The following is a 16,687-nucleotide window of genomic DNA, read 5'->3' on the forward strand; positions in this document are numbered from 1 at the left end:
CATCAGGCACAGGCACTGGATCCAGGCGTCATCCACAAGGAACTTTCCAACTCATGATAATTCCGAAAGCTTGGGACCAATTTTTCAAAGTTATTTCAAATTAAAAAGGGAAGAAAACTGACCAGTTTAATATCATTGTGACAAACACCACCAAGATTAAACTTGGAGTTCAATAGCCAAATTTATTTTCTAGAAGGACCACAACAAGTAGACAAGTATCTGTCTGACCCGATAAGCCCGTCTGTACTGGGGACCTGAAGCAGAGTGTGGGTACTTCCTATTAAATGTTTTTTGGTTTTTTTTTTAATAAAACAAACAAAAAAACCCGCATTATATCTGAAATACATGGCTTAGTGAAATTTCCTGATGACATACAACAGAAATAAAAGAAACAAACAATATAAAGACTGAGTTTCAGAACACCAAACAGGAACCGGACGAAATAGTGTAAGCAGAGGCACCATCGATATTATGTTACATTGTAAGTGCCTGCAGAATTTTTTTTAATGCATGTATATGCTACTATAAAAACAGAAGAAAATAAAAAGGAAGTCAGTCATGGGGCCAAAGGATTAGAGTTGACCAGATTAGTTCCACTCTTGGCTACTGAAACTGCAGTCTGGGTGATATACTAGTGATGAATAAAAAGACAGAACACATGTTTAACTGCCACAGCCACTCATGCAGTGAAAAACACCTAATTTAAAAGGAAACTGGATATATATTGCCACCAAGGGAAATCTATCCCCAGGACAATAGCAAGGTTACAATCCATTAAACTAAAACTAGCTAGGAAAAGCTACATACTCCATCGTGCCATCGTTACCACTCTCGATTCTGCCATTTTAACCATTTTGGCATGACCTTTACAAACATCATAATTTAAAAGTTAATATTGTCAGACATCTCAGGGCCACTTAATACATAAGATATGAGATGGGTCATACCTACAGATTAGTGCAAATAATCCTTTTCATGCCTGAAATGAAAAACTATAGCCAGCTATATCAACTTGCTCCTGTTAGTAGTATTCAGCCTGGATTCCTCAAAATAAATCTGTATTAATTATTAATTATTCTATTATTAATTGTTCTATTAAAAAGGTAAATTTAAAATAAAGCCATATTTCAATTACTTGACTTGGATAGTGAGAATTTCAATGGTTGACATATGGAATCCTATATTTTGCTAACAGTTTATATTCATGCTGCATTTACACAGAATTTATAAATTCTCTCCAAAGCTGCTGAAGGAATGGTTGCAAGACAGACTTTATAGTCATAAAATACTAATTATTTTAAGTAAGAGTTGAATGTATGTGTAATATATATATATCAATTATTCTAAGACGTCTCAAATAAATGCTTCACACTTGTAGAAGCATAAAAGAACATTTTAGAAATATTGGTCTAAAATGACAGTTCTACCCAAGGCAAACCTCCATTAATAGCCAACATAGTGTTTTATAACTGATGAAATAGTCCTCAATTCTAGAGATCTATAAAAGTGTTTTACTTTCTTTTGTCACTGATAAGAATGTTCTAGCTTTGTAAACATTCAGGTTAAATAGCATATAACACAATTCTCCTTTCTATCCATATAGAATGTTATCAAGCAAAAAAAAGGACACCTACTGGACTGCATAGTTCTCTCTCTGATATCCAAGGTCCAGGCGCCCAGACCCTGCTGAGAGCGAGCTGCAAGGCGGAATATATATTCTGTGTTGGGTTTTAAGCCTTCAACAACATATGTTGTAGCTGGATCAAATGTCTTTCTGATCTGAAAGAAAACAGATCATAACATGACAACATAAAGATGAAATAATTTGGGTTGCTCTTTTCCACACATCTTAACTGTCATACAAAAAATGTCACCAGAATACAAACGCTTTGTTTAAAATTAATGTAGCATCTCTGTTCCACAGGTGACAGTTGGTGAAGGAGTTATTTCAATTAAAAACTTAATTACAATGGTAATTAGGGTCAATGAAAAAATATTGACAACACACATTTTTCCATTCAGTACATATTCATCTTTAACCATTTTCAACATTCAAACATGACTCTGATCAGTTTACGTATGCACTTTTAAGTTCCTAACACTTAGTTAGACTTAAGGAAATGTGACCCACCAAAAAGGAATGTAAGTATTACCAGTTATCTCTTAAAAGTTCAATCCACTTTTTCAGCTTGAAAGGTAAGCATAGCTCCAGGACAACCATGCATTCTCACTAATTCAGTGCTACTGCACTTACAAAACCTTTTATGAACACTAGTTTAAAATAAAGGACAATACAGAGGATACTTTTCCCAGTTTACCTGATTGGACAGAGGTTGTTGCCTCTCTAAAATGCTTAATTTCTAGAGATCGGACATAATACATTTTCTACTTTGTGAGTAAGATTCTTACCTCGTTCCCTCGCTCTCCTTCTCTGTAACAAACCTCATACTTCACAATACTATCTTGGCGTGGAGGGCTCCAAGTAAGAGCAATACTGGTCTCAGATTTGGCTTCAGCTCTGAAATTCATTGGCTGTCCAGGGACTTCAATTGTGTGTAAAATAAAGGCAAAAACAAAAGAAAAAAATATGGTTGTTTTGCAGTCTTTAAAAATTCAACATGCAACAACACTGAAATAATAGCTAGATTAATAGTTTTGAGTGATTGAACCCAAGTATCACATGAGGCATTTGAAGAATGTTACAAACCTAAACAGATTTTTGGCAATGTGCAACATTGATAAGTACTTAGTGCTGGTCAATGCAGTAAAATACCGTATTTGCTCAACGATAAGACGACCCCCCAAAATTTGAATATTAATTTAGGGAAAAAAGCCTGAATATAAGACTATTCTATAGGAAAAAAAAGTTTTACTAGTAAATACTAATTTACATGTAAAAATGTTTTCCTATTTAATAAGAACTATGATTGAAAAATATGTTTTTGTTTCCTTGTATTTGCCAACCTTCCTTCAGTTATGCACATCTGCCCCCAGATATGCCTTATATATGCCACTCTGCCTCCCTGATATGATATGCTTTCTCAGACATAACTTATGTATATATTCTCATGGGAAGGCATTCTTTATTCTCAAAATTAATGAGAAGTCTCACAAGTGCAGACATTACATGAGCATTGTATAACCCATAATGGTTATTTCTGAAGGTAGGATTTGTATGATGTAATCGGCCAAATTTAGGTTTAAATCTTCACTCTCAGAAAATACATTACATATATGTTCATGTGATGTTTACACAAAACAGGAGACAGATCACATTCTTTGATTTTCTAGAGGTATTTACATGCTCTCAATTTTATCCAAAAACAAAAACTTCTGCTTGCAAAGAACAGGTGCGAGTACGATAATGCTCAGCAAAATTCATAAAAAAAAGTCCCCTAATATCCGAAAGCCTAATCCACTCATATGTGTCAGTAAAGAGGATTTAAATACTGGTTTTCTTAGTATTGCATTTTTACATTATATTTTGTGTAAAGAAATAAGCACTGTTGATCCCAAAAACATTGCATGTATGTCAAATGCATAGCTACAAGCAGAGTGCAACAAATATGTATAGGCCTCATCCTAAAATGAAATGAGTCTACTGCTCTCACGATTAAATGTCACTCACCACCATGCTGGGTCTTCACTTGAATGGGATCAGATAGTGGTCCATCACCTACTGAAGTAAAAGCCAAAACTCTGACAGTGTACGTTTCATGTTCTAGCAAACTAGCTACAGTGGTCAAGAGATTTTCAACCACATTATGTTTATGCCAGTTACTGACAGGTTGGTCGGGTTCCATGGTGTAGTATACACGATATCCTCTGATTTGCCCATTGGGTTCCACAGGCTCCTCCCACTGAATCATCATAGTAGTGGAGCTAAGCATTCGCGCTTGAACATTTTGGGGTGCACTGGCAGGGGCTTGTTCTCCAGTTCTTGCTACCACAGGTTCACTTGGTGGTCCTTGACCAATAGAGTTGACAGCAGAGACCCAAATTTCATATTCTGAATTAGGACTGAGTCCTCCAATGCTGTATCTGGTAGTGGTGATGTCCTCTTTGATCTGATAAGGTCCATCTTGACTTTTTGATTTGTATTCTATGATGTAGTAAGACACAGGATCAGGATTTCCAGAATCCCATGTAATAGTAATGCTTGTGGCTGTGGTCTCTGTCACCACAGGAGCGCCAGGAGCTTTAGGAAGTGCTAAAGGGTAGAGGAAACAACAATAGTGTGAAACTTGAAATAGTGCTTTCTTCCCTTTGGCAAACAAATTCAACCCTCGATAAAACACTGCCAATGAAACATGTGAACATTTCCAACCAAAGTCTTTGTTCCAAGACACCAAATGTTGCACTTGTTTATATAAATAAATAATAATTCAAAAAACCCTGCAACTGCTACTTAAATGACTAGGTTAAACAGCACCCACTGCTCGTCCCACATTTATTTTTTTCAAGGTGCATTATCTCTCTAATTTCATCCACGGATGCAAATCTGGGAACGTCTGGCCCTACACACTGGCCATTTTCATTACTGACTTACTATTGGGGAATCAAAGTAATTACATCTTCAGTTCATTTTTCTATGATTAATTTTCCTACAGTATAAATTCACTGCCGTTTGATATGTATTAGCAGTACAAAGAACACACTGGATGTAATATATAAACACACATTGTGGGCAGGTTTACATACACGTCTATTTAAATTGATACAAAATAAATAATTCTTGGAGGTCACAAGGCAAAGTGTGTGGTAGCATAAGTGACTACATGAGGTTTACAGTTTACAAGGAGCAAGATAATTACGCGACATGATAATCTCCTAAAGCAACCAAGCATTTATATGGATACAGTTACACTTACTCATATAAGCAGTTAACTATACTCACATTTGACTGTTATCTGGGCTACGGACTCAATAACACCAAGACTTGACATTGCAACACAAGTGTAATTAGCAGACTCCTTGACATTGGTGAGTTCGAGAACGTTACGTCCTACAGGCATGTCATCTTCTGGTGTTAAGTCTTCAGAACCCATCATCCACTTCACATACGGCATGGGTGAGCCCACAGCCACACAAGTGATATTTACATTACCTCCAGGCATAATTTCATGGCTCACAGGAAAAATGGAGAATCGTGGAGCAACACGTCGAACTGTAGGTAAAATCCCCAAGCATACAATGAAAAGGGAAAGAACAAAAAGAAGGACAAAATAGGCTAAGTTAATTACATGGGATGCAGGAAATAAAATAAAATAAAAACTTAAATAAACAAAACAAAAAAATAACTTACTACACAAACGATTGAAAGAGAATAAAGACATGAAGCCATAGTTCATAGCAAAAGGGTTCCATAGATCAGGAGTACACCCATCACAGCACAAATAGTACACAAAAATTTATTAGTAATTTCTCATCTTTAACAACAAGATCTGAGGTGTGGGGATAGTGTTAATTAAGGCTTAAATGCACAATACCTGTTATCCATTCCCACAACATAAGTAAATATCTGCAAAGAGTAAAGTTACTTTAAGGAATGAAGTGCCTCAAGATATAGAAAGGGAATGAGCAAGGAGTCTGGTAAGAAGCTAGCTGTACACCAATATATCATACCACCAACACACTTGTGTTGTTTATCTTGATAGAGGTAACTTCATTCACTACTCTAACTGCATTGATGCACCACATACCAGGAGAGAAAGATGAGAAATTCTAATGAAATTTTTGTGGTTTTTGGGTGTAAAAACCCTAACAAAGCCTCTTTAGAATCTGACACGGTTTCATCGATAGATGCAGCTTTCAGAATCACAATCATCATGCAAAAATATTTAAAATAAAAAATATAAACCGGAAAAAAAGGAACAGAAGAAGGGAAGAAGATAAACAAAAAGGGAGGTAAGACAGAAAAATGCAGAGGAATATAACATAAGGGCAACTAGCAAATGCCCGCATGAATACTGGGTATAGAGGAAGGTATCTAGGGGTGGAACCCACTTTTAACACTCTATGCTACAGCAGATGTGACCAAAATTCTCTAACATATTGCCACATCAGAGTCCTGGAGGGATATTAGATTATATCATAGGTGATGGACTTTAACACCGAGGATAATAGTGACATGTTCTGTGCATCCCCCTTGCTGATAGGTGGATGCAGCTTTCAGACCTCACAAGTTAGAACATGGATCATGGGGTTGAGGCAGCGCCAAATCTGAGTGACTCTGTTCTCTGAAGTGTCTTGTAAAGAACAAACAAGTAGGTTATTGCTATATAATACAAAATAATGAGTAGAATGGAGTTGGGATATAAAAACTGGACTAAAACTGAAAGCCCCTACACTGTCACTTTAGCCTAGCCTTAAGTGGTGCAAATCATAATCTCTCAAGCAATTATTTTATTTCTTGGAAATACATTATGGTAAGTCAAGGGAAAATCTGCATGTAACATCTTCTGATTTAATGCTGCAGAATATTTTCTAAGTTAAATGTATTCCTACTTTGAAATGCTGATTTTTCCCACTGGGACACATGCAATGTAAACATGAGTATCCAGGTGGATATTAAGATGTTCAAACGTCTCTTAGATCATTCACAACTATTTGTGAACATTCCATTGATAGAATTGTGGCACAATCGAAGGAGATCTACTCCTAAGAACAGAGTCACAGAGCCTCACCCACTCCTCAGGCACACCTAACACACGATGACAGGAAGTGAAAGAAAGAAAAAACAAAAAAAACAGAAGACCATGCTAAGAAAACATGGAAATAAAAGTGCAAATGTTTGATCAAACCAGTTACATAGCTAAGTATATGAGGGGGGAGGAACAAAGTAAATAAATGGACTGATTTAGTCACAAAAAAACAAACAGTTGTATATGATGACTATACTTTGTTATGGAAACTTAACAGAATGCAAAACTAACAGGTTATTTTTTTTTTTTGAGGGGGGGGGGTGGTTAACACCAAATACTTGATAGTGGCCATAAAATATATTGGTAGAAAATTTGGATTTCAGATAATTTAATCTAGATATAAAACACTCAGAGCACAAGACCTGAAAAGCTTTCTATGGGATTTGGTAAAGTCCAATGGTAAAGGCATATAATACAAAATAGCAGCATAGGGAGCAAAAAGAGAATAGCGTTTAAGTCAGGTCTGATCCCAAAGCACACAAAGGAAGGATACAAGGGAGATAAATGAACAGAAATATAAAGCAAGGTTGTGTATAGAATTGTTAACCAATGCGCAATATTTGTGTTTATTGAATCTTAGTTCTATACCCCCCCACACACACATTATATATATATATATATATATATATATATATACACATACACACAGATATACATAAGCCTATACACACACCCACCATACTGACATACATAATTGCTTGAAACAGCTCTATGTAGATGGAATGCTCAGGCTCATGCAATTTAGACCATATGCTTTGGTCAAAACTTAGTATAAAACAGCAAGCATATGCAAATGGGGTACAGGTAACAATGGGTTTGGTTTATGTCCTTATCTGCATATGATATGTTTGCTGGATAATACACATAATAAGAGGATTTGTTTTATAAAAAAATAACAGACCTACTGGCATAAAAGGAGAAGAGGGTTCTGCATCTGGGAGCTGACAAGCTATCAAGGGGTTTGTGGGGATATGGGTGGGCAGATAGCGGGAGGGAAGAAGCGACAGATGTTTGCACCATTGTATATCCAATTTAAAAGAAGTGACAATATATCTAGCCATTTTATGCTTTACTGATAAATGTTGACTTCATCTTTAAATAACTGCATGTTCCCCAATAAAGAGGAGCAGTGTTTGTAATGACACAACTTTCAATGTGATACGGACTGCTTGGCGGGATCTATTTAATCTTGACAGCCAGAAACATACTTTAGCCTCATTTACTCTTCTTACACTGCCTACCAAACAATCTCGTGTTAACACTGGATGCACATCTGTGCACATGCACAAATAGACTTTAACAGTGATGTTGTGCTGCTTTTTTCCTCTTAAAGTCAACTACATGTCCAAATATTGGAAAAAAAACCCTACTGAGATTGCTTAAAACAAAGAAGGAGCAATTTACTGATTAGATATCCTTAATAAATAACTTAGAGCTTAAAATGGGGGAAAGAACAATTTATTGATTTAATCTTATTTATATACAAGTACAAATTAAACAGGCAGATACGCTAGTTTGTTTCTTCAATTAATTGCTTCCCCATTTTTGTGGAATCTGAGCAGCATTTCAGGTAAATGGTGTAGGCTTTAAATGGTCATATTTTAACTCTTCTTAGATATCTCACATGTATAATACATGTTGTTTCTTTGCCAAGCCTTGCTATTATATTATTTTGTACAATATAATGTGATATAAAATAATTTAAATTCACACTATACAATATGGTACAATAAAGGTACTTTTTAACATGTCACATCATTTGAATATTTAATGGTCACCTCAATCATTTTATTGGTCTGTACATATTTTAGAAACTGCCCATCTTCAAAAAAAAAAAAAATGGAGGCTACTCAAAATATATCAAACTGATAGTGTTGGTTATAGCACATTCATCAGTTTGCATATTCCTCCCCACTATAAGCTTTTCAAGAACCAATATTGTAAAACCAAAAAATGTTCAAGGTTGCCATCATGGATCCAGCACCCTATGCTTTCTTGCAGGTGTGTGGTGTAGCGGGTGCCCTGAGGCTCCCAGCATGGTCAAGTAATGGACGGCACTCGCCTCACGGAAAAGCCTGATTCACAATGGCAGAAGATAGGCAGCGACGTCTCCAGGAGGTGAGAGAGTCAATGTGCATGTGTGTATACTGCTAGATTCAGTGTATGTATACAGTATTCTCAGTCAGTGTGTTAGCGTGTTGTGTTGTGTTTGTGAGCATAAGATGTTAGTATGTGTCTGTTACTGCATGGTAAATGAGTGTGTAAATGTATGTTAGTGTATGGAAAGACTCGACTAACCCAGGCTGTCTGGAAAATACGATGATTGGGGAAGAAAAAACATGGCTCCTAACTTTTTTTGGCTGGCTCCAAGAGCCAAACCAAATTTGCCAACCCCTCTTCTAAAACTATATTCCTCCAAATAACACTAATGTATAGGATTAAACCTTTTTTCTGACAATGTAGACTTGAGTAGGAGCCCCGAGTTGAGGTGGCCAATACAAGCAGCTAAAAAAAAAAAGGATCCAGTTAAATTGGCATCTTTATTATGACATCACATTAAAGTGCTCATTTATTTTCTTATTTCAATCCCTTGTATATGTGCAGCTTGACATTTCTGTTTGAAGATCCAGTAAAAAAGTGACACACTGACTGCTGCATAATTTCAGAAATTGTCATCTGAAAAATTGAACCTAAGGAATATATCCCTGCTGACTAGGCAATTGCAGTGATTGCTACGGTGACCACTTTTTAAACTTTGTAGAGTCATATTCTGTGTATAACCCCACTGACTGATCTAATAGTGAGAACTATCTACTTATGTGATGGGATCTCTGACACAGGCATGTCCACACTATGATATACGATATAATAAATAGAAACAGCATGAGAACAGTATGTGGGAAATGTTTGGTATGCAATTCATGGGGCAATGTGGAAGAGGGGAAGGAAGAGCGGTAACCAAATCTGACATACTAAAAATGTTACCCTGTTTTGAAAGACAGTTAATATGACAGACAAGAAGACTGTACACTGTGAAACAAGATTGCATATGCAAGAGAGCCATTAAGAGTAAGACAAGCTGAGACACAGGTCATGCTCTGTGAGTGTTTTTCATGGTAAAGTAGAAAATACATAGTTATTTGTTGTAATGTGGTTATGGAATTCCATACAAACATTTGATCGTTTATGTCCCAATTAACTAAGGGAAAATTGAAAGATAATAAAAATATATAAAACAAATGAAAAGATATTGATGTGAGCATTGAAAGCACTAAACAGAATCTAATGATTTAATCGCACTCCAATAGTTAGCAAGCGGCGGCTCCAAACAAGGTGGGAGAAGGCAAATATTATAAAACCATTTTGGTGAGACAGGAGTCATTCCGTCTTGATCCAAAATGAAAGAAGTAGAAATTCAAGGAAGGCAGCCAAATAATGCGCAGCTTCTAAATTACTAGTGAAACTTAGATTACACCGGTCCTCCCCTTCATCAGCTAATACTTTTAATTTTCAATTGAATTTTAGTTTGTGAACACAGATGCCAATTGCTTAATTATTGTATGAAGTTGCTGATACAAAAATGCATGCACTTTTCGAACCAATAATTAAACTTGATCTTGTCAGGACACACCAAAATGCCATATAGCACAAAGATGCAATCTCATTCCAAATATTAGTGGATATGTCATATGAGGGGCATTTTGATAAGACTTGGTGTAATCTAACATTTAATCTAAAACAACGGGACCAGCAATACAAAAATGATTTAGACGAAAGGGTATAGACAGGCAACTTCTCCTGCTTGGCACAATGCTCCTGCCGTGTGTAAGCACTCATTTAGATCTTCACAGATACAGCTGCCAACCAAACATATGATTAAAACTAGGTTTTAGCAAATTCTAACAATGTTCAGATAGCATTCAATGTCAAAGAAGCGAGGGGAGATGTACATAGGGGAGAGGGTAGAGTGACCAAGGATGTAGGCGTATCAAGTACACAGTGATTTGCATACCTCTTTGATTTGCATACATTACATTTGTGCAATCATTTAATAAAATCAAAGTTTTAGTAATCTTAATTTGCACTTCAGTTTGTTGTTAATCACTTCTTGTAACTAACTTCTCAATTACAAGAGTGTTTACATGCAAATGTAGTATTGTAATATTCTGTAATACTGGTATAGTTTTACATTCAGAAATGTAATAAATGCTAGAAGTATTTTTCAGCACTAATTTTATTAAACATGAGGTATCTGTGAAGTTCTTTGATGACGATCTGCTAGCTGCAAGGGTAATATCTTTTTTTTGTAAGTGTGTTTCCCACAGGGCAGGATCAGAGGCTTTTCAAAACTGCACTGAAATTACAACACAGCAAAATAAAATCAATCATTACAAAGGAAATAGAACAGCCATAAAGATAGATTAGGACACCATAAACATTATAAAATAAACAATATTTAAAGCAAGACAAAAAATGCAAATTAAAAGAAGACATGCAAAGGTGGTTACATTCTTCCATCATGCATCAAGGCCCAATGCCCAAGCACGCAATAACCATGACGACGAAAAGTGCAAAAACCCAGCAACATTACCAAAGGATGCATAGAGAGGTCTCACAATGCAATATCATCTCAATCCCCAAAACCCATGAGCAGCTGCACTGTCCCTCATTGAAATAAGTCCTTGCTTTTTCCCTTTATTTTTTAATGTAAAAATGTGGGTTAAGAACGGAAAAGAAAAAAAAACACACCAACCTTCTCGTAGCTCTGAGGGATGTTAAGGGGTTTGATGCAGAACACAATGACATGAGGAGAAGAGAAAAAATAGGGGAGACACAGAGAGAGTAAAAAAAGACCTTCTCCAGGCTTTTAGCTGCATAGCGACTAATCCATTTTCTTTTAAAATGCTTTCTTAGCTGTAAACCGTTCCCACCCAATCCCTTTGCTACTTTGTCATCTTCTTTACTACTAATTACCCATATGCAGTATTTATTATGGTTCTTAAACTGTTACTTAAAGCACATACTGCTGTCAGAATACAAAAGTCTGTAGTGTCATTTTAAAATTGTTAACTCATTAAAAATGGGTGTGCCAAAAAATGTAAACATAAGGTAATAATAATAATAATAAATCTCCTCCCAGCTAAAATAGCTTTATGAAAACAGATGAACCGTTGCACGTCCAAAAATGAAAAGGTTCACTGTTAATACCAGACTAGCTTGTTAACACATATCAAGTTTACATGCTTTATACCTACCACAAGTCTCTCCGTATTTGATGAGCATCTGACTTCAAAAGCTTTCCCATAATTTTGCATTTATTTTTCACATTATTCAGTGGAGTCATTTAAAACTGATAAGAATATTTTCACCTAGGTTTTACAATTAACGTTGTGGCAAACCTAGACATTTCTTAATTTTAACGGGACTAGTGTTAGCTAACCTGTTTATTGAGGAAACCAACAATCATGTTGAACTGTTTCAGGAATAGAGAGAGTCATTTGTTATTCTCACTTGTTTGGTCTATGCTCCACAACCTAAACTAATCTAACAGTTTCCCCTTGTGGAACAGGAAAACAATTGTTATTGTTGTAGTCGAGTAATTCTGCATAACATAATGTTATGCATAACAACTCCATGTTAAAAATTCTTATTAACTGTATTATTAACAGCTCAACACTAATAAACAAATAAGGTTTAAACAATTTCATACTTTAAAACCACGGTCAGGAATAGCACAACCAACCAGCAGGTGCAGCCTGCCAACTGTACACATCACCCAGCGTGCAGAGCTGAGCCACTCCCTACCTCTCACATAAAGATTAGCAGGTGATGAATAACGAACTCCAGCACTATTGGTGGCGACGCATTCATATTTCCCCTGATCAGTCTCTTCGCTGTTTTCAATTTGTAAAGCACCTATGAGAAAAAGACAACAGAACATCAAACAGGTAGCCCATATCCAAGCAATTGAATTATTGGAAGTTTAATTATCTATGACAACTGGGAAACCAACTGCTATCTATATTGGCTGAATGAATTGCAATGAAGAGCCAAAGTGAAAAATTCACGGAAGACAAATTGGTAAGGGAGGCAGGTCAGTGTTACTGAAGAAGCCAACAGGTAAACCATTTCAAATACAACAGTCACTTGTTGTTTTGCTGCAAGAGAAGTCTGCTTATTGCTTTGAAACTTGTGGTCCGTGATGGGGCTTATTTAAGGATGACATTTTATAAATAATACAACAGATCATACCAGGGCAGCATAGCAGTTTCCACCATAGTTTTCCAGAAGTGAAACATTGCTATCAAGGAGCAAAAGAATGTAAAAACCCATTAAACACTTCCAACATCTTGAAATACCTCGTCCTTACACTCTAAACACATGGTGTTTATGTAAACAATTGTATATGACAATGTGCATTATCTCTGTTTATAGTTTTTGAGCATATTTTATAACTAACAAATATCTAAAGAGTATGTCCAAGAAAACGCATGATAAAGATTCACGGTAAGTAATATCAGTTATGCCAAAGCACAGACCAGATAGAGATAAGTGGCTTGATTTGACAAGGAGAAGAGGTGTCAGGTAGCTAAAGGACAGAAGTATTATGAGCAATGGGCCAGCAAATACCTTACCTCGAATTGGAGTATTTTCTGTAATGGAAGCAAAGAAAAAAAGGTGATAGAGGTGAGAAATCAGACAGTCTCCCAGCCAGCCAATAAAATTGGACTGTTATCCAGGAAGAAATTCTGCCAGCGATTCTATCAGTAAGTTTTTCATGTCATTAACTTGGGAGTACACTGAGGAAGCAGAACTCAATGGTCATTAACTGGGGGAACAGAGGATACACGGCTTAATGGTCACATTCCAAACTCCATTCATCAACTGGGGATAGCACATAGGACACGCAACGCAACGGTGGCATTCTAAACACCACTCATCAATTGGTGAAGCAAGGAGTGTTACACAACTCGGCGGGTCAGATTCTAAATGCTCACAAATATTCAACAATATGTGTATAGTTTCCTTACAAATATACATACCAGAATATAAGTGTAGAAGTATGTGTGTGTAATAATATGTCTATGTATATAGCAATAAAATACACACATACATATACAAACACACACACACACACAAACTTCTACACATGCACTCTAGCATGTATATTTTTAAGGAGACTGGAAAGTTGCTTACATTCAGCAGTCAATCTACATGATATGGCGTTCTCTGTAGTGTTGATTATTACATAGCACCCAGCACCCTGGTGATTATTCATTTAAACACCTTGTGGAAGCTATTTTGCCTCCTAGTTCTTGTTTATGGAACATTCATCCACTTTCCTGAATGCCAATATTCTACACTAAACCTGCCACTCGCTCCCTTCTAAATAAAAGTTGCTTTACTACAGCAATAAAATGCAACAGATACATTTACTTCCTTTGCCTAAAGGTTTCCACCTAGCTGTTCTTATTCGATATAGTCAGGTTAGGAATAAAGCTGTAAGTAATATTACTGGACTAGCAAAAAACTCATACATAAAAAGCACATTCACAAAAAAATATGCCCCTAAAAAACTGACATACAAGCTTATACTAACATACACACACCATCTGCTTGATGTGATGCCTCTGTATGATACACGCTGCCGTGGTGATAAAATTTGACTGTACAGATCTTATAAGGTAAGCCTACATGTTCTCCAAGTTCCTTTAGAGGCTCTTTTGAGCCTCTAAAGTCCATTCTAATTGACTTTAAGGAATATATTGTGCCCCATACAACAAAAAAACAAGAAATGTCTGCAAGCAACTAGCGAATATGTGATTGCTGAGATTGCATGTTTCTACGATACTGTATTGTAGATATTGAGATGTTGCACTTTCCAAAATAAATAAACCCAGAGGCATCAGATCAAGTTAATACCTAGTGTCAGACTGTATAATTACTTCTCTTTCCCATTAACATTATACCTAGTATCTAGCAGAACTAGTGAAATATGCAGAAGGCACAAATAGTTATGTGGTCAGTGACCACAGTGCATGAAGTAATCAGTTCTTATTCTCAGCGTTTACAGAGAATGTGGCTCTTCCTGGACTCCCCCTTTTTTGCATCTATTTGCAACCTGAACACAAACGTACACTTACGGAATATTTTACCCCCATCCTAGAACACATTGTGTTAATAGTATAGAAGTAAGAGCAGTGAATTAAGATCTTGTAGCAAGTTATTTTGCTTGCAATGTAGTCAGCCTTGGCATATTACCTAGAATAAAACATCTGTAACTGAGTTCATTTCAATTGGTGAAACAATTTGTAATCATTCCCAATTTTATTTTATTTCATAATTTAAAAAATATGGGGTAAAATATTTCAAAGAGCAAGTATAACATTTTCCAAAACTGTAACAGGGAAATACATGGTTACTTTGTTAGAAGGGTAGCTCTGGTTAATTAATACCGTAAATGTTAGCAGTTTGTTAAAGGATAGGACGTAGTTAATAAAGCAGGATGATTAGTTTTTATATGTGTGAGTAAGAAGGGATATTGCTTCTGTTGGAGGGTGTTAGATTCACCAAGGGTTATGGATAAATATGTACATGTTCATCCAAATATGATTAGCTATTGCCCATCTACTTTTGCCGGAAGATCTGCCATCTGGTAGAAAGCTAGGAGGGCAAGTGAAGGCTGATTGAAAGGAAAGGGAATACAAGCTTACATTTTGAGAGGTTATTAACAATAAGAGTAAAGAGTATATAAAAAAAACCAAACATCAGGTCTGAACGGAGGAGAGTGAACTACACACAAAAAAAACACAGATGGATACTTGAGGGCCATGTTATTGTGTCATTTGGCTTGCTATGCCTTTATAAAACAATTATCTAGCTGATGAAACTCTGATCTGTATAGTATAAAATTGTGGCCCAAAAATTCTCACACTGGGATGTGTAGTGGGAGGGATTAAAGGAAGGAGTACAACCAAATGATAATATGTAAGTAGGAGGGGGGGGGGGGGGACAGAGAGAGAAATGGGAGAAAGAAGGCAAACAGGGAGAGGCAAAAAGGAAGACTATGTGGGAGAGATACACATACAGTGTTGACTGAAACCTCCTCCATCTAGCAGCCTATTAGGTACAAAGCCCAGGTTATAGAGGTCTTTGAAGCAGTGGTGTATAGGACTCAACATAATGAAACAAAGAGTTAGAAAATAGCAAATCCAGTTTTACAATTTGCTGCAGTTTGAAAGCAACATGAATATAAGGGACAGCGGTGGGTAATTCTGAATGCTAAAGTGAGGATAAAGAAAGATGGTAGGATAAATAAAGGAAGGACAGAGGAATTAAAAAGCACAGGAGGAAAAAAGCAGAATTACATGGACCCAGCTGGCAGATGTCCAGAGTTGTACACCTACAGACCTGATAGGGGTTTCAAGAAAGATCTTAGTTAACACACTTCATATGTGCTTATGAGAAAGGAGCAGTAAACAAAGTAAGAAATTAGCATTGGGAAGAAACGTGTTTTATTAACAGCCTTTGCCTTCCCAGCTGCCGTAGCCCCTACTCCTCCCTCCAACATAGCGAGAAGCCCTGAAGAGCCTCATCATCAAGCATTATCAGGATGTTTTTTTCCACAGGCTACACAAGAGAGCGATGGCTGCCTTAGACTCATTACTGCTCTCTGCTAAGCACAAGACAGGTTGTTATGGCAACTGCTGGGGAGTATGAGAAGCGCCTAGCTGTGTCCCCAAGGAGACGGAGTATTAACTTTACAAGACAGTTGTCTCCTGAAACCATCAAGCTCCCAACGGAGCACAAATCTCAGCTGCTATACTGAAAAAAATAACTGTGTGTGTATATATTATACATTCTGCACACACATAATGCTTCTCTAATCTCTACTCTTCACACTGCTCGCATTCCCTGGTGCCATACATAAAAATGCCAACATATTGTGGTACACAGTATTTGATGCTCCTGAATAAGGACAA

General features: G+C 36.5%; 1 protein-coding gene across 10 annotated transcripts in view; it reads right to left on the reverse strand.

Annotated features, from left to right (window-relative positions):
• Positions 1-16,687, reverse strand: part of LOC149277327 (receptor-type tyrosine-protein phosphatase S-like) — a 74,299-nt gene that overhangs the window by 44,809 nt on the left and 12,803 nt on the right. For 6 of the 10 annotated variants that reach the window (XM_089503060.1, XM_089503055.1, XM_089503062.1 and 3 more), the window contains exons 4-8: positions 12,510-12,620; positions 4,898-5,167; positions 3,629-4,210; positions 2,410-2,543; positions 1,635-1,779 (exon numbers count right to left, since the gene is read on the reverse strand). In XM_089503060.1, coding sequence (XP_089359186.1) covers positions 1,635-1,779; positions 2,410-2,543; positions 3,629-4,210; positions 4,898-5,167; positions 12,510-12,620 — 1,242 coding nt within the window. Of the gene's footprint in view, positions 1-1,634; positions 1,780-2,409; positions 2,544-3,628; positions 4,211-4,897; positions 5,168-11,457; positions 11,470-12,509; positions 12,621-13,339; positions 13,358-16,687 lie in introns of all 10 variants that reach the window. The other 4 variants (XM_089503056.1, XM_089503053.1, XM_089503054.1 and 1 more) reach the window with 1 other exon arrangement.

Source organism: Sceloporus occidentalis, unplaced genomic scaffold (genome assembly GCF_023333645.1).
Source record: "Sceloporus occidentalis isolate IW3139 unplaced genomic scaffold, rSceOcc1.0.p SCAF_218, whole genome shotgun sequence".
NCBI classification, from domain to species: Eukaryota; Metazoa; Chordata; class Lepidosauria; order Squamata; family Phrynosomatidae; genus Sceloporus; species Sceloporus occidentalis.